Source organism: Triturus cristatus, chromosome 9 (assembly GCF_964204655.1).
Source record: "Triturus cristatus chromosome 9, aTriCri1.1, whole genome shotgun sequence".
Classification (NCBI taxonomy): Eukaryota; Metazoa; Chordata; class Amphibia; order Caudata; family Salamandridae; genus Triturus; species Triturus cristatus.
Genome location: NC_140592.1, coordinates 1,194,737,882 through 1,194,755,932, shown reverse-complemented (window position 1 = coordinate 1,194,755,932; position 18,051 = coordinate 1,194,737,882). Strand labels below are relative to the sequence as shown.

The 18,051-nt window shown below is 44.5% G+C and overlaps 1 protein-coding gene across 9 annotated transcripts in view; it reads left to right on the top strand.

Annotated features, from left to right (window-relative positions):
• The window catches only part of GPHN (gephyrin), a 1,582,310-nt gene that overhangs the window by 944,629 nt on the left and 619,630 nt on the right, over nt 1-18,051 (top strand). For all 9 annotated transcript variants that reach the window (XM_085627214.1, XM_085627212.1, XM_085627211.1 and 6 more), the window contains exon 7: nt 17,430-17,705. In XM_085627214.1, coding sequence (XP_085483340.1) covers nt 17,430-17,705 — 276 coding nt within the window. The remainder of the gene's footprint in view (nt 1-17,429; nt 17,706-18,051) is intronic.

Here is an 18,051-nt window from a genome sequence, read left to right as displayed (position 1 = left end):
GACTGTTGGCACCTTCAGCCGTAACCATTTCTCCCAGTACTCTCCCCCAAGATGTTTGTTCGGGGTGAGATAATAGCATTCTTATCCCTTTAAACTGAAAAGCCATCAGATACCAGTTTATGTCAGGTAAGGCTAGTCCTCCCTTAAGGAGCTTCCTCCTAAGCTTTTTCCATGACATTCTGGCATTCTTATGCCCCCATATAAAGCTACCAATTTTACCCTGTATTTTAGTTATAGTTTTTCCAGGGAATGTTAAAGGGATTGCATTGAATAGGTAGGTCAATTTAGGGAGTACAGACATTTTAACAAGGTTAACCCTGCCATATATTGTCAAGGGGAGGTTCTTCCATTTAGCAAAGAGATAGTCTATTTCTTTTTCGATTTTCCCAAGATTTAAAGAAGGAATCTTATTTAGGTCTTTAACTATTTTAATACCCAAATACCTAAACTCCTTGCTTATGGGGCTTCTCGTGTATATGGTGTTCCAACACATTATTTCAGTTTTATCTGAATTGACGCTGTAGCCTGAAACCTTGCCAAATTCCCTCAACATGGAGACCAGGTATGGAATTGTATGCTCTGGATCGCTGGTGTAGACTATCACATGGACATTAAACAGAGCAATGCTAGCAGATGCTGAGATAATCCAATCTATAAGTAAGTCCTCTATAGAGTTTTTTTCCTTTAACTTGGGTTCAACCTCTATCGACCAAGCATGGGACGCCTATAAAGCTAACTTGAGAGGTGTATTACAAGTTCAAATAGGTTATAAGAACCGCCTAAAGACCCAAGAACTGTATGCTCTTGAGGAGAAGATCGGCACTCTGGAGATTGAAAGGAGGAATGCCATAATCGGTGATACAGGGCAATTAGTTAAGATAAACGGTAATTTAGAGGAGGCCAGGAAAAATCTTAGAACTTTTTTAGATCAAAAATGCAAAGCACAATGGCAGGCCAGAAACATGGAGATGTTTGAGCATGGAGAGAAAGCAGGGGCAATCCTGGCCTGGAAGGCCAGATTAGACAGGGCAAAGAATGATATCAACAAACTTGTAATAGATAGCAGTGGAACTAAATCTAGCAATCCGGAGGAAATACAACAGGCTTTAATAACATTATTTTCAGATTTGTATACAGAAGATCTTAAACCCACACAAGACCAGATATCTCAATGGTTAGTGGATAAATCTTTACCAATTTTATCGAAGGCCTCTAGGGAAGCTCTGGATGCCCCTATTACCACAGAAGAGATATTGGCCCAAATAAAGCGGGCAAAGAACAAAAAAGCTGCAGGGCTTGATGCCCTTCCTAACGAAGTATACAAACTATTACAAGACGATCTTCTTCCAGTCCTACACAGGCTATTTAATTCAATATACTGTTCTAATGGGGTAATGCCTAGATCATGGAGTGAGGCCACGATAATGTTAATCTTAAAACCAGGGAAAGACCCTTTACTGGCAGACTCCTATCGTCCAATCTCCCTGCTAAATGCAGACTATAAAATATTTATGGGGATATTAGCAGGAAGATTGGCGAAACTGGCACCCAGCCTAATTAATCCCGATCAGAAGGGCTTTATACAGGGGAGGGTAATTCAAGATCAAACCCATCTGCTGATTGGCAATATCGACCTAGCGGAGGCTAGAACTGATCCATTGGCCGTGGTGGCAGTTGATGCAGCCAAGGCATTTGACCATGTGTGTTGGAGATATCTCTGGGGTGTCTTAGAGGCAATGGGAATTGGCCCAGTTTTTGTGGGGACTATCAAGCATTGTTATCTAGGAGCTTCATCCAGAATTCTCTTGAACGGCTCACTTTCCCCTAGCTTTCAAATCCAGAGAGGGACCAGGCAGGGATGCCCCCTGTCTCCCCTGTTGTTTAATCTCTATATAGAGCCCTTAGCTCAAACAATTAGACTGGACAGAGATATCATCCCATTTAGATCATTAGGATATGAATGCAAACTGGCACTCTATGCCGATGACGTGATAGTCTACACCAGCGATCCAGAGCATACAATTCCGTGACTGAATGATGATGAAGAAAATGTAAACACATTTGGTAGCAATTGGTATTCTTGCTGTCAAGCAGCAAAAATGTATAATGCTAGTGAAGAGACAGAATAGGGAAGTAAGACATCATAAACACCAAATGTATTTTCTCAGTACTCAAATGTGCAAACATTATATTGTAGAAGTTGTGTAGTGGTTGGTAGTCTTTTCACTAAATGGCACACAAGGAACACAAAACTAATTCACCATGACTGCTAAATCTTTAAATATATCTTAGTAAAAGAACTTAAAAGAATGTGTGAAGCATTTTATTTGACTTTTTATGAAATGCTCAGACTCGCTTAATTTGTTTGAAAGCAGGAATATGAAAATAAAAAAATGCCAGAAATTGAGTCATTCATTTGGGAGGGGGGTTTACCCCTACCTTAATAACACAATGTGTTTCAGTCACCAAATTTTTTTTAAGAGAGTCTCTGTTCTATCACTAGTAGCAGTGGCACAAGCAAATAACAGTTACTCAGAGAAATGTGTTTCTGATGGATACCTCTAACCCAGGTACCAGACTAGATCCGAAAGATTTTTCAGCGTAACCCTTGCATGCCAGTAGGTGGCGTCATGTGGGTCAGTGTCGACTCCACTCTGCCCCAGAAGTGGGAGCTAAAGCCACATATAGGAGCGCCACCCAGGTGCTCTGGAGTCTATTCTTTCCACACTTGTGTATGGGGTATCGGAGCTAACTCCTAGCTTTTCTCGTCAGTTGAGGAATCCAGAATTTAATTAGTGTGCAAGAAAACATGTTTCCTCCTAAAAAGTACAGGATTTAAGCCATGTAGGGACTATCTCAATTAGATGTCTGTGACAGATCCCCATGAGGTGTACATCTTGTTTTTAGGTTTGGGACATAGCTCCAGGTCATGCAAAGTGTTGCCTAATGCACCCAAGGTCTATCCAGGAATGCAAAGCCAAGCTGTATGTCTCTGAACACCTCTGGAAGCCATTTAAGGCCCACTCCCACTCTAAGCCAAGGACAAATACTCGCTGCTCGTAGGCCTTGGGGCTGTTCCTATGACATGTTGTTATCGCATTCCAAGACCAAAAGTTGAAGTGGGCCTCATTCCAGCCTTGCCACTTTCCGTCTGAGAAGTCGCAAGGATGCCAAAATGCTTCTTTGTCTCGGTCCCAGGACCCTACTGAATAGCCAATTCTGCAGCCGATCACAGTGCACCTCAAATTTCCTTGACAATCAACTACACCACAACAGATAGAGCGTACTAAGGAGGCCAAACTTCAAACCTTCTGCCTCCTCTGACTCACCTTTGGGCCACATGCGTTCGCTGATGCCTCTGGTCGGGTTACCGTCAACTGGTCTGCCCTTGGTGCCATCCATGCCTCCTAAACCCCTTTTAGATTCAGCTTGTACTTTTAAGGCAACTCTACGCCCAGCACCACGATCCATGACGGTTCCTGCTACAGTCACACTGGCCTTGTCAACGCTGGAGGAGTATGCAGAGTCCATTGTCCTGTGCAACTTCCACCTGAATCTAGAGAGCTGCGTCCTGACACAGTTCAAAAGTGCCCGTCCTCAGTACACTCTGACAAAACCGTACACTTGTCTAGGAGCTGCTGTCCAGTACTCCATCAATTTTTGGATCGGACTCTGACCAGAGTCAACCAGCTTTTGGTATCAATGGTGATGGTGGGGATGAGTTTCCCCCACATTATAATGAAGACGATTTTTATCTGGACCTACAAGAGGCCAGTAGGTTGCACACTTCCCCTTATACGGGCCTGGGTTCCCTGCCTCACCCTTCCACAGAAGAGTCAGCCTCTTTCCCTGAAGTCTTCAGACAAGCAGCAGTTCTAGATTTGCTGTTGCTTTCTATTGAGGTGAACACTAACATCCTCATGGAAATTTAAGAAACCGGACTGACATCTGAACCTTTACTGCCATTCAATGGAGCCCTGACCAACACCCGCATTAGGAACTTAAGCTACACCCTTCTCCTATTCACCTGTGAACAGACAGATGGCATGACACCACAGACCCACTCCTGGTATCCCACTTCTACCTGCAGGATAAACCCCATTTCTTTTCCTACGACCCTCCAAACAGCAAGTAAAAATGAAGCAAGGCATTTAGAAAGAGGATGTTCTTGTCAATTAACCCTGCCTTGAGGTTAGGAAACGCCCAGATGTTTGCTGGGTAGGTATTGATATGTTTGCAAAGACCTTGCCAGCATTCTCAGAAGAATTCCTCACCAACTAGGAATGGACCATTCACGATGACTAGTGTGTGGTCAAGTCTGTTATACAGTCAGGCCTGCACACAACGGGCTGCTTAAGCAGAGTGGTTTGGAGTAGTGTGGTGCTTCGGCACCATGCATGGATGAGATCCACTGGCTTTTCGGGCATTGTTCATTTATCATGCATTGATATTCCTTTTGACAAGTCTTGCCTTTTTGGGGAGAAGGCCAACTCTGCGCTCAAGCACTTCAAAGAAAGTTGAGCGACTGTGTGCTGCCTCGGTCTCTCCAAACCCACAAGGCAGTGACCCTAACAATTTTGCCCCTTTTGAGGCATCACTAGGGGTCTCTCCCACAAGCAGCATCAAGGCCCGTCACCCCAACAGCAGGTATCCCAGTCTTTTGAGGATCCAGCAGACAACATCCAGGGTCACAGGGACAGCGAACCTCTGTCTCCAGCACCTCCGGCAGCATACTCCAAGCGACTTTAGCTTTGCCTTAGTGGCACATGACAACTCTATGGTAGGCAGAATCAACTATTTTCTCCACAGGTGGCAAGCAATAACATCCAGCAGGTGGTTCCTGCAGTGCAACAGGACTACACCCTGCCATTCCTTTCCGTCGCACCTCATCTTCTACCCATATTTATTTATTTATTTAATCATTTGTAAAGCGCGACAGCTACCTCCAACGGAGGTGTCCCGGCGCTAGCATCCAGAGAGGGGCATGCAGAGGGCAGCGGGGAGAAAGAGGCGTTAGACGGAAGTCGTGAGGTCAAACAACCAAGTTTTGAGGGCCTTTCTAAATGGGAGTTCTGCTTTAATCTGGCGTAGGTGGTTAGGCATCATATTCCACATAGTAGCCGTTTTTACTACAAAGGCTCTCCCCCCTATCCTAGCTTTCCTATAAGGTGGAGTGGCAAGGAGGTTCAGGTTGCTGGATCGTAAGGTTCTGGCATTCTGATATTTTTGGAGCCTCTGTCTGAGATATCGGGGGCCAACCTCTCTGAGTGCTTTATGGGCTAGGACCAGAGCCTTAAACATTACTCTTTTTTTTACAGGCAGCCAGTGAAGGCTCCGCAAATGGGGAGTAATATGATACCTTAGTGGCACATTTCTAATCAATCTAGCAGCAGAGTTTTGAATTCTTTGAAGTCTCTTCATAAGATAGTCAGGCAGACCAATGAAGAGGCTGTTAGCGTAATCTAACTGGGAAGTGATAAGCGCATGAACCACCATCTTTCTGCATTCCATAGGAAGGAAATGAAGACACCTGCGAAGTGCCTTCAGTTTCCAGAAACATTGTGAGGATATATAGGCTATTTGGGCCTTGCCAATGAGTTGGGTGTCCATTCTAAAGCCTAGGTTCCTTGCTGAGTTGACCGGAATTGGAGGGGGGTTAAGTTCAGCTGGCCACCAGAGTTCAGATTGAGGAGGGGTCAGCTGATTAAAAAACAATATCTCGGTCTTGTCAGTATTTAGTTTCAGGCAGTTATCGGTCATCCAAGAGGAGATATCACGGAGACATTGCCTGAACTTAGTGAAAGCATTCTCGTTATGCTCTTTGAAGGAAAAGATAAGTTGGGTATCGTCAGCGTAAGAAACGACACGTACACCCAGGCCTTCAACAATGGATGCCAGGGGGGCCAGATATACGTTGAACAGAGATGGACTCAGGGCGGACCCCTGCGGGACCCCCTGCGATAGTGTCCTAGCACTTGACACGTGCGGATGAAGAAAGACTTGTTGAGATCTATCTCCCAAAAATGACTTGAACCAGCGTAAGACAGTTCCTGTAACACCTAGTGAGTGGAGCCTGTTGAGCAGGATCTTATGGGAGACCGTGTCAAAGGCCGCCGACAGATCAAGCAGTACCAGCATGGCACAGCTACCTTTATCCATTGTCTCCCGGATTGATTCTGTCACCTCCAGCAGTGCCGTCTCAGTACTATATCCCGCCCTAAAACCGGATTGTGAGTCATGTAGGCAGTTATTGGATTCGAGAAAGTCAGACAGTTGCCTTTGGACCTCCTTTTCCAGAATCTTTGCAGGAGCGGGGAGTAGGGAGATAGGCCTAAAATTCTTCAGTTCCGTGGGATCAGAGTCTTCTTTTTTTAGAATAGGACAGACAAAGGCTTTCTTCCATTCTGTAGGGAAAATTCCAGTGTCAAGTGAGGTGTTCCAAACATTGTTCAATGTATTGTTCACTGCAGGGGCTAGAAGTTTGAAAATTCTAGCCGGGCAGGGATCAGAAGGGCAGCCAGACTTGACTTTCATAAGATCCCTCAGGGAAGCGTCCTTTTCATACCGATGAAAGTCGGACCATTTACCTGGATGACCAGTCAGGGGCCTCTCCCGCTCATCCGTAATCGGGAAGGCAGAGTAAATGGCCGCAATTTTGTCATGAAAAAAAGAGGCTAATTCCTCACACAGCGAAGGGGTTGTCGGGATGATACTTTTAAGGGATTGAGGTTTCAGAAAACTCTCTACTATCTTATATATCTCCCTAGGGGAGTTCTCTGCCTCCATAATTTGTTTAGCAAAAAAATCTTTCATAGTTTTGCGCTTGAGGATATGGAATTTTTTCAATGCTTCCTTGTAAGTCTCCTTGGCTGAGATTTCATATTTTTTTCTCCAGATGCGTTCCAGTTTTTTACAATGACTTTTTGCCATTTGGAGTTCGGTATTGAACCACGGCGCTGAAGGCTTGCTCCTAACTACTTTACAGGATCTGGAAGGAGTAGGAGTGGAGTTAGCTAATTCATTTCTCATTGCGTCAAAAGTAACTTTCCTCCAATTTCTTCTTTTTTCTACAGTGGGTCCACCGAATTTAGCAGGACATAATAGTCCCAGCTTGAATGTGACTAGCATGTGGTCTGACCAGGTTACTGGTAAAGGTTTTTCCACACTGATGGCCCTGTCATTAGAGAAGATGAGATCTAGTGTATGTCCCGCTGAGTGGGTGGGGGAGTGGACTAATTGCACAAAATTTAAGCTTTTAAGTGCATCATCTACTAAGGTGGTTTGAGGGCATGTAGCAAGGTCCATATGTACGTTAAAATCTCCAAGTACAGTGTAGCTGGAGTAACGTAGTGATTGATTGGCAATGCAGTCGAAAAGTGGCGACCAGTAAGAAGTCGGAGTACTAGGGGGTCTATAGATCAGAAGTCCTGCCGTAGACTGATTTTTGTTAAGCTTAATTTGATAGGACAGGGCCTCAATAGGATCCAGCTCCGTTATTTTTTTATATGAGATATCCCAGTCTTCTTTCAAAATTATTGCCAAACCTCCTCCAAGTCTGTTGTCGGCTCTGTTGGCAATAACCATTCTGTAACCTATGGGAACAGTCAGGCAGATATCTGGATTCGATCCCTCACGCAGCCATGTTTCAGTCAAGAATAACAAATCCAAATTTAAGGTTTTTAGAAGCAGCCACAGATCAGCAGCATGCTTAGGCAGCGATCTGCAGTTTATCAGGGCTGCTTTGATGGATTGTTCCTCCTGGTAACTATCTAATCTGTTAGCCCTAGGTATAGTGGAGATATCAAGCGCCTTTATGGGTGTAGGTCTAGGCAGAAGAAACTTACAAGATTTGCATTGTGACTCGCAGTGGTTTCCGCCCCTTATCAGCATTCTGTCAAGTGAAAAACAGGTCGGAATTGCACAATTCTGTTTTGACAGATCAAGCAGTTGTTTCCTAGACCAAATTTTTCTTCCCTCGGGAGGATGACAAGCAGAATGTCTGGCCCCGGGCGCGGGACGAGCGCGGACGGGCGCAGACGGGCTTGCCTTTGGTGCGCCTTCGGCGCGCCAGCGGCGCGCCCGCTGCGTGCTTCCGCTGCGCGCTCGCGCCATTCTGCCGTGAAATACCTCTCAGTGCGTTGCGATTGGCCAGGGCCCCACACACCCCCTCAGCTCACCGTGTCAGTGCGCATGCGCCAAGCGCGGGCACTAAATCAACACAGCTGCGCTGACAACAAGGATCGTAACGGGCCGCCAAAAATAAAAACACAAAAACTGAGAGTAGGCAGTAAAATCAAAGTAAAACAGTTATTTTTAAAAGAATACTGTGCAAACTACGCTGAATGACCAAACAGTCGCCTCTCTCCCGGCTGAGCCTCAGGAGGATGCAGTGACGCGCGCTCGCGCCATTCTGCCGTGAAATACCTCTCAGTGCGTTGCGATTGGCCAGGGCCCCACACACCCCCTCAGCTCACCGTGTCAGTGCGCATGCGCCAAGCGCGGGCACTAAATCAACACAGCTGCGCTGACAACAAGGATCGTAACGGGCCGCCAAAAATAAAAACACAATAAAAACTGAGAGTAGGCAGTAAAATCAAAGTAAAACAGTTATTTTTAAAAGAATACTGTGCAAACTACGCTGAATGACCAAACAGTCGCCTCTCTCCCGGCTGAGCCTCAGGAGGATGCAGTGATGCGCGCTCGCGCCATTCTGCCGTGAAATACCTCTCAGTGCGTTGCGATTGGCCAGGGCCCCACACACCCCCTCAGCTCACCGTGTCAGTGCGCATGCGCCAAGCGCGGGCACTAAATCAACACAGCTGCGCTGACAACAAGGATCGTAACGGGCCGCCAAAAATAAAAACACAATAAAAACTGAGAGTAGGCAGTAAAATCAAAGTAAAACAGTTATTTTTAAAAGAATACTGTGCAAACTACGCTGAATGACCAAACAGTCGCCTCTCTCCCGGCTGAGCCTCAGGAGGATGCAGTGACGCGCGCTCGCGCCATTCTGCCGTGAAATACCTCTCAGTGCGTTGCGATTGGCCAGGGCCCCACACACCCCCTCAGCTCACCGTGTCAGTGCGCATGCGCCAAGCGCGGGCACTAAATCAACACAGCTGCGCTGACAACAAGGATCGTAACGGGCCGCCAAAAATAAAAACACAATAAAAACTGAGAGTAGGCAGTAAAATCAAAGTAAAACAGTTATTTTTAAAAGAATACTGTGCAAACTACGCTGAATGACCAAACAGTCGCCTCTCTCCCGGCTGAGCCTCAGGAGGATGCACCATGTCATGGTGAGTTTCGGAGGACCATTTGTCCATTTTGCTGCAGGATGTTCTGGCCCTTCAACAGAAGGGAGCCATAGAGAACGTCCCAGCCTGGAATTCGAAACAGGGTGTTAATCCTGTTATTTCCTAGTGCCAAAAAAGGGCAGAGGCCTTTCTTCCTATTTTAGATATGTGACCTCTCAATTTCTTCCTGTGGAAGGACAAATCCAAGAGGCTAATGCTGGTCCAGGTCTTTTCTGCCTTGGATCCAAGAGAATGGATGAAAGCATTGGATCTGCGGGACGCATATTTCCATATTCCCATTCCACAGGCCTACAGGCACTACCTCCTGCTCAAGGTGGGCCACATGTATTTTCAGTTTTCTATGCTTCCTTTCAGCCTCACTAGTGCCCCTCAGGTGTTTATAAATGTGATGGCAGACGTCAGGGGTACCAGTCTTCCTCTACCTTGACAACTTGCTGTTAAAGGCAGGCTCACCACAGTCCGTTGTTGGCCTGCACCAAACTAAGGCAAACCTCCTTACATCACTAAGATTCATGATCAATGTGCCGAAATCACACCTGGCTCCTACGGAGAAGCTCCCTTTCTTTAGAGCACCATTGATACAGTGCGCTTTTGGGCGTTCCCTCCAGATCAGTGAGCCCAGAACATGGCTATCATCCAGAAGTTTCAGCCTTGGTCCTGGGTCTCAGTGAAGGTGGCTCTGATGCTTCTTGGCCTATTGGCTTACTGCATCCTGCTCGTCCATCATGCCAGATGGCACATGCAGGGTCTGCAGTGGGATCTGAAGTCTGTGAGACCAGCACAAACACAATTGGACCTGCAACAGATCCCTTCTCCAACCCCCATCAAGAACTGACTGTGATGACAGATGTTTTACTGCTGGGTTGGGTTTTGCACTGCCAACCTGCACCTCTATGCATGGAGAGTTAATGCATACGATCTTCCTCCCGAAGTCATGATGTCATTCTTGTGGCCAAGTGTTCTTCTTAAAAATCTGTGTACACTGGACCCTGGAAGATATTTATTGTGGCTTCCTCAATACGGACCTATCTCAGGCCAAACTGTTGAATGCCTTCCTGTTTGTTTTGATTTTGGTCCAGGATAAAGTTAAAAAATAATTTGTTTACCCTTTCAGCCTTTTTGCATTTACCGGACCAACCATCTTTTTTCAGATCGCCTGTTGTGATTTCTCGAAGGTTTGTTCCACATGTTTCCTCTTACACCCTCTTTGATGCCACTGGGAAGTTCATGTGGCCCTTACTTAACTCCTGTGGTCCGCTTTTGAGTTCTTGCACAGCTGCCCTCTACATCTCCTGACCTTGAAGATGATCTTTCTCACTGCGATAACCTCCTCTTGTTGCATCAATGAGCTTCAAGCTTCATCAGTCCAGCCGCCCTACTCCACTTTCTTTCTTAAAAAACTAGTACTCAGGACTAGAGCAGACTTTCTACAGAAAGTTGTGACTCCCTTTTACTTCGGTCAATCACTCTGTCAATGTGTTTGTCCCCCACCTCACCCCTTGAGGATGAGATCATTTTACAGATCATTGCATTCTGGGAATTGTGGTCTTAATTTGCTTCAATTGGTCAGTGCATTTGATAGCAATGATTGGTAACGGGAATATTCAGCACTGTAGACATAGCACTTAGTTTGGATATAGTGAATCTAAGTCTGTAATATAGCAATTTGAAAGAAGTGAAGATACGCAAGTGTAGTGTGCGATTATAGCATATAGGCCAATGATTAAATGGACATGCAGAAAGCACTACATTTTACTAAAAGGCAATAACTCCAAAGAGCGTTATGATGTACTTCCTGTAGGCATGGCACCAGCACTTTGAATGCTAGATTTGTATAATTCAGTATATGCGTGCCTGCACGTGTGGGGAGCTGGTCTATAGCGGACGTACAATGCAACCACAACATTTCTGTCTGCCCCTTTGAAAGATGCGCACTGCTAGGAAATGTGGCACTCATTAAGTGCTTGCGTCTGGCGGGAACCATGGCTAGTAGTGATGCACTTTGTTTGCCCACTGCTCACCACAGGCCTATCCTGGGCTGCAAACCTGCACCAAGCCTCTTTGTGCTTCACCGAGAATGCCACTTTAGTCTACGAGGCTGATTGCTGCTAGCGTTCCCACTTCGACCAACACCTGGACCTTGAGAAGAAACCCCAAGTGTAAGAGAAATAGGTGGCAAAAACATGCAGGAGGGGGTACCACAGGGTAAAGCCGGTACAGTCCCTATTCCAGCTCTGATGGTGAGCAAGGGCATGGAGGACCCATCCCTGCGATTAGAAAGGTCTGACAGGTATGTCATTTTGCTGTATCAGCCACGAAGGCAAAAAGTTCCAGATGAAAGCATTGTCCCCTATTTGTTTTACTTTATTTCAAATATTCATTTGTTTGCGATAACCATGATGTGCACAAAGGACCCCTTGATGAATTTCAAATTGTCTACTTTTCAGAGATGTATAGCTTTCCAAGTCCACCTCAGTTTCCACCACAAACTGCAAGCAGTTAGAAACCACAAAACAGAAAAATTGACCACCGCTTGGAAAAATGCAAAACCTTTGACTAAATATTGTGGGCAGGTTTGTGCTCCTGAAAGCTGGGAAGATGATCTTAACACCGCGATCATTTTGTTGTTGCCATGAAGATTTAGAAAAAAACCTTGCTGGCACTGTATTTATTGTACTATTTTTCCAAAAATGTGCTATATTTTGTGTATTTCTCGTTCCCTCCAGAGAAATCCACAGACTTTAGGTACCTTTAGATTCTCTAACTTGGGGGGGGGGGGGGGAGGACACAGACTTGGCCTGGGTAACTTGTGTTTAAAAGTTATGAAGGCTGAAGCACAAAGTGGCCCAAACCACAAAGAGAGCAGCATGGCCGTGGGAAAGCCTCAGCTGCTGACAGCGTTGAATCCAAGGAGAGCGCGCCTCTTTCAGGCATCCGTAGTGGATTTCTTTCTTTATTCTTGAAATGCTTCTGTTCTGAAGGCCAAGCACTAAATGAATGAAATACTGATCATTTCCCTCAAACCTCCTACTCGGATTGTTAGACTGCTAACCAGTAAGAACTTTTTCTAAAGTTCGTGTTCACGACAAAGTGTCGACTGGAGTTTGACCCCGCGAGCCGGAGCATCCCAGCTCTTCGGTTTATTGAAAATTCACTGTCTGGAAACAAACATGTTCTTTTTCTTGATCTCAGCAGTATTGGTGCTGCAGTGACCTCTGGTGGTCAAAACGGCGGATGGCAGCTTCTGTAGAGCCACTTGCCGTTTTGGTCTTCGTAGGTGAGTTTGTCTTCGGCCCACTCTTAACCAAATATACATTCATAGCCGGGAACCTAATCCATGAAACGGATGGTATGACGGTTCTAAGAAGTATGCAGTGATGCGTTTTGTGGGTCACATGAAAGAACCTGAAAAGAACTATTCAGAAAGCCAGCAGACATTTGTCACAGTTGTGCACCGTGCTCTATTAGTGCAATGTACATCCTCTAGCTTGCAGCACTGCTCGGAGTAAAACACATTTAGAAGTTGTGAAATATTAATGACTTTCTAGGCCGATTATTCCTTTGTAGGAGTGGCTTGACAACACACTTGACAGTGTGGACCTATTGTTACCAATTCTTAAATATAGATAGAGCAGGCTTTCGCTTCACCTAGAGGAGTAGTTCTCTCTCACCTCATGCTATTGGACGTTTGTTGTATCTCTCACCTCATGCTGTTGGCTGTTTGGTGTATCACTCTCTAACTTCATGCTATTGGCTGTTTGGTGTATCATTTCTCCTTTGATGAAGTGCTTACTTTGCACAGTGGACTCTTTAGCATCTCCAAGGTAGACTGACTAATCATCACATTGAATTATTTGGCCTTTCAATTAATTGTTTACTGAAAACAATATTTGTTTCCTTTTTTGTTGTTGTAATGAGTAGAAATACAAGCCCGACCTATTAGCTTTGCCAATGCTTGTTCCTCATGGAAACAGTTTTCTTCAGTTGTACCTTGATTCAAAGGTGAAACATGCAGAACATAAATCATCCCACAGTATTCACTTGTATTGGGCTTCGTGTCCTTATAAAGTCATTGTGACAGCAGCTCTGCCGCCTCTTAGGTGGGAGAATTATTGTAATTTGTTTTCCTTGAGGACCTGCTCAATATTGAGGTGCAGCGACTGGTGATCTATATATGAAGATAGTCTGATGACCCCTGTGAGAAACTGGGCTGTGGTAGAGAGGGATCAGAACTCTTCTCAACTAACAGCCACAATCCCTGTCAGTGTGAACCACAAAAGTTACTAAATTAAACTGTGCTTAACCCTCTGGTAACTTAGCACAAAAGCAGTCAGGCTGAACTTAGAGACAATGTATAAAGTATTTATGCAGCACACAAACAGTAATACATTGAAAACACAACACAAGAAAAACCCCAAACCAATTTAGAAAGATTTAATTAATTATTTGACACTAAAATGACAAATATCCAATCAGTAGAACTGGTAATAGGCAATTTCAAAGATTTTAGGTAAGAAGAGCACCTAAAACCATAAAGCGCCACTCCGTTATCTGATTGTGCTAAACAGGGTGAAAGCCACAAGTTCAGGCCGACTGCGATGGAGCCAGGTCAGTCCCACTGAAAAATGTACCTTTTCAAAGTCCAGCACGAGGTGTTCAGTTCACGATGGAGGAAGTCACTAGGAACAGAAAGAGCGTTGTGGATGGTCGTCGTCGTAGCACTAAGAGTAGGCCGGGCGTCGTGGATGGTCATCGCTGTTGGGCGTCGCGGACGATCATTGCTTGAGCTGTCGATGCTGTAGGGTGAAGTGCAGATCTTGTGTTGCCAGTCGTCGCTGGCGGTCGCAGTGGCACAAAGAGTCACTGTAACTCTGAGCAGAAAGCGAGCCAGCGGGCTCTTCAAGTCACCTCAGGTGATGTAGGAAGCAGGTCAAGTCTTCCTCCTCAGGCAGCAGGGCAATCCTCCATCTGTTGTATCCACAGTCCAGGAGTGTATTGAAGAATTGGTCCGATGGTCTAATATTTATACCTGGTGCTTGCTTTGAAGTGAGAGATACTTCTAGATTTCGCCCCCACAAGCAATCAGTTTACCTCTGTTGCTAATTATTCAAACCTATTTGTAGTGAGGACACCCCATCCATATTAGTGCCACGTCTGCATAAACTGACAAGTACTTCCATTCTGGCCATGCAAAGTAGGTCTTCTCTCTAATGCATGATCCTGCGGAAAAGTCTCCCTTCTCTTTCTATGCCTTGGCATTCCAGGAGAAGGCAAAAAAGAGCATTCCATCATATATTAATAAGTGAGACAGTTCAATGTAGGTTGGTTAATACATATGAGATTTTCTACATATTCTCAACTAAAACTTCAATTTCATACCATCATGCAATTCCTACTTCATTTCATAAATGTAAGCAAGCAAAACGTGAGGAGCTGATGGTACCTTATAGAAGAAAAATTATAGAATTCATTCCAAGGAGAGAAGTGCCAACAAAATCTCAAACGTCAAAGAATATGATTTTAAATTACAATTATATATGTAATAAATTCCTGAAGTATTTTCTCGATTTCACTTAAAGCGGTTCTTGTCACTAGTGGGGTTTCCTTTGTAGTGCCTCGATTAGATACAGGGTTGGTGCAATAATTGAATTCCTGGAAATAGTTTTACTCAAATTCTTGAGGAACTAAGTCTAAGATAATTGAGGCTGTGTGTTTTTAATTAATAAAACTGCACTGGTGACTAGAAGAAGTGTGGGATCCGAACTCTAATTATCGCCTGAACCCCAATATTGTATGCACCCCAATTTTTACCTTTGGCAGTTTGGCTCCTGGATCTCTTGTTGATCTAGTAATAAGAGACTACTCAGCAATAAAACATTAATTAGCAGCATAAAAATCAAAATAGAAACTGCAACCATTTTATAAATCGCCTATCATATCAATAACTGAGTTCTAGATCCGAAATAAAATTAAAAAAATTAAATTCAGAATTTTTAATAAAACTGACACAGAGGACTGCATACATTTTCCATGATGCTCAGAATCACAAATCTCTCCAGATTCTAAGTTTCAAACTCATAAAGAGTACTGATAGCATCCTAAGTGAGGAAAAGAAAGTCTGAAGCTAATGGTTTGCCTTGTGCATTGTTTTTACTTATGCTGTTTGGAGGTGAATAAATAAAATTTACACCTACGTCTTCCCTGACACATATTTCTTATCTTTATAGGGCCCAGTCACTGCTCCCATAGGGCGGTATACAAACTCCTAGAATCCCCCTGAAAAGCTTCAAAGAGTGCCCTCTGGGATTATCTCGGTTTCTACCGCTTGCTTCCCCAGCAACTGCACTCCAGAGATGTACAGCATATTATGAAACATTTCTCAAACAATAGATCATAGAATTATGTTCTTGTGCACAGCTGCATCGGAACTTCCAGCTGAAATCCTTTAAATTGATATATCAGGTACATGATGGAAAGTATAATTCACAATACACGCTTTCTAGTACGATCACCCCTTTTCAGCAGAGCATTCTGTGCTCTGCGAAAAGTATGGAGAGAGATGGCGTGCACCAGGTCACTGATTGGAGGGGGTAATGATAGGAGCAAGACAAAATGAACACCAAAAACTACATCTATTTTAAATTAATGGTGTCTCACACAAAAATGTAGCATAACTATAGTACATTATTAATCACACTTCTAAACGAAATAATCAAGTATTTTTCAAGTGCAACATCATTAGATCTTCATTTACGACTACACGCATCATTAAAATTATTATTTTGCAATAAAATGTATCACCCACAATTGCGCATCTGAAAAAACCTCTACATAAGCGTCTATGAATATTCCCTTCGTGCAGCCCTCGTTATATTCTGTTTGTCGCCTGCCCAGTGGTCGTTAGAAGTATAACTGAAGGAAGTGCTATTTTTCTTTTTTTTAATCAATTTTTATTGACAGGTACAATGCATCTCACAATACAATGAGTAGCATGTCTGAACATAGGTATAGTTGGCATTTGGTATAGGCACAGATATGGAGCTGGAGTAGAGGGTGATTTCAGGATCGTGGAGGCCCTATGCCAAAGTGCAGGGTGCCGATATGCATATGTTGTAGCGTCATTTGGTCTTTAAGAGAAAAGATTGAGCCAACACAAGCAATCGAAAGAAAATCTAGTTCCTCCCACGCCAAACTCACAGTACAGCATCTTCAAACCTGCCAACCTAAGGAGTCAGTATCTAAGTTCAGATATGTGAACCCAGACGGATGGGGGGGGGGGGGGGGGGAGGAGGGGGGGGGGGTAGTATTCAAAAGTATCACAGGAAAGGGCACACTGGAGTCGTGAGGGGCGAGTGTGATGTGAGTTGTGCGCTGGTGTAGTCGGGTGAATAGGGGGGTTGGTTATCGTCTATGGTATGGGACGTAAATTCTTGGAGGATTATGTCCCAGTAAGTTGGTAGGGGGAATTTCTGTAACTCATGGTATTCCTCCCATGGAGCTCTGTGCTTTCTGTTTGCGCCCCTTTAATGACCTCTGGGCGCCAGTGCGGGATTGAGGGGGAAGTGGCCGACTCCCACTTTGCTGCTATTGCCCTCTTAGCAGAAGTGGTGCAAGGTCAGTGAAGTGGGTCGTAGCTTTCCCAAAACTAGGAAGGGCTTAATGGAAGTTTGGAAAGGTTCTTTGGAACACAGAAAGGGGGAATTTGGGGAGTATAGAACATGCCACACACCGTGGTACACCAAACAAGTTTAGTAATTATTAGGGGCCATATCTCTTTAGGAAATAAAATCAGCGCGCATTACAGAGCTTACAGGTAGCAAGATTCTGAATGTTATTTCCTAAAGAGATATGGCCCCTAATAAATACTAAACTTATTTGGTGTACCACGGTGAAAATCAGCGCGCATTACAGAGCCTACAGGTAGCAAGATTCTGAATGTTGAGTTACAGGTAAGTGTCTAATTCCTTCCTGGTTATATACCTTCTATTTTACTATTAAAGTTTCCAAAATCTATACACTGCCACTTAGTTTGACATGTCCTGCTCCATGGAGCGCAATGAGCACTATGTCGTAAACAGACAACGTAGTAAGATGTGTATTTTGTATGTGCAGGAATGCTTTCAGTTTATACTGCCAGCCCTACCTCATGCCATTGACCTTTTACGGGACGCCATTGTAAAAGTTAAAGAAGTGCACGACGAACTGGAAGACCTTCCTTCGCCGCCACCTCCGCTCTCACCACCTCCAACCACGAGTCCTCACAAGCAAACCGAAGACAAAGGGGTCCAGTGCGAGGAAGAAGAAGAAGAAGAGAAAAAAGACAGTGGCGTTGCCTCTGCAGAAGACAGCTCCTCTTCGCATATAACGGCAGCCGCCATTGCAGCCAAGGTGAGTCTCTGGCCCATTGGGTGATGACCGAAGAGCACTCAAGGTTTTTTGATCTCAGGTGTTTTATCCGTCAAATTTGAATTTAAATCCTACAACGGATCTAAGATAATTCAGAGCTTGGCATAAAGTTGACCCAGGCTCTGAGCTGGTCTAACATCAGTGTTAGCCACATTCGCAAAATTCAAACTAGACAGCCCAGCATCCATTTCTTATTAGAAGTTGTCTGTTAAATGGATATCTTGTGCCTTTCAATGGAGTTACCATATCACTTGTAACAGAAATGGCTTTGTAGAGCAAACCATGTGCATGTTTGATGTTGCTTCATATTCACAAAAAGTGCACTTTT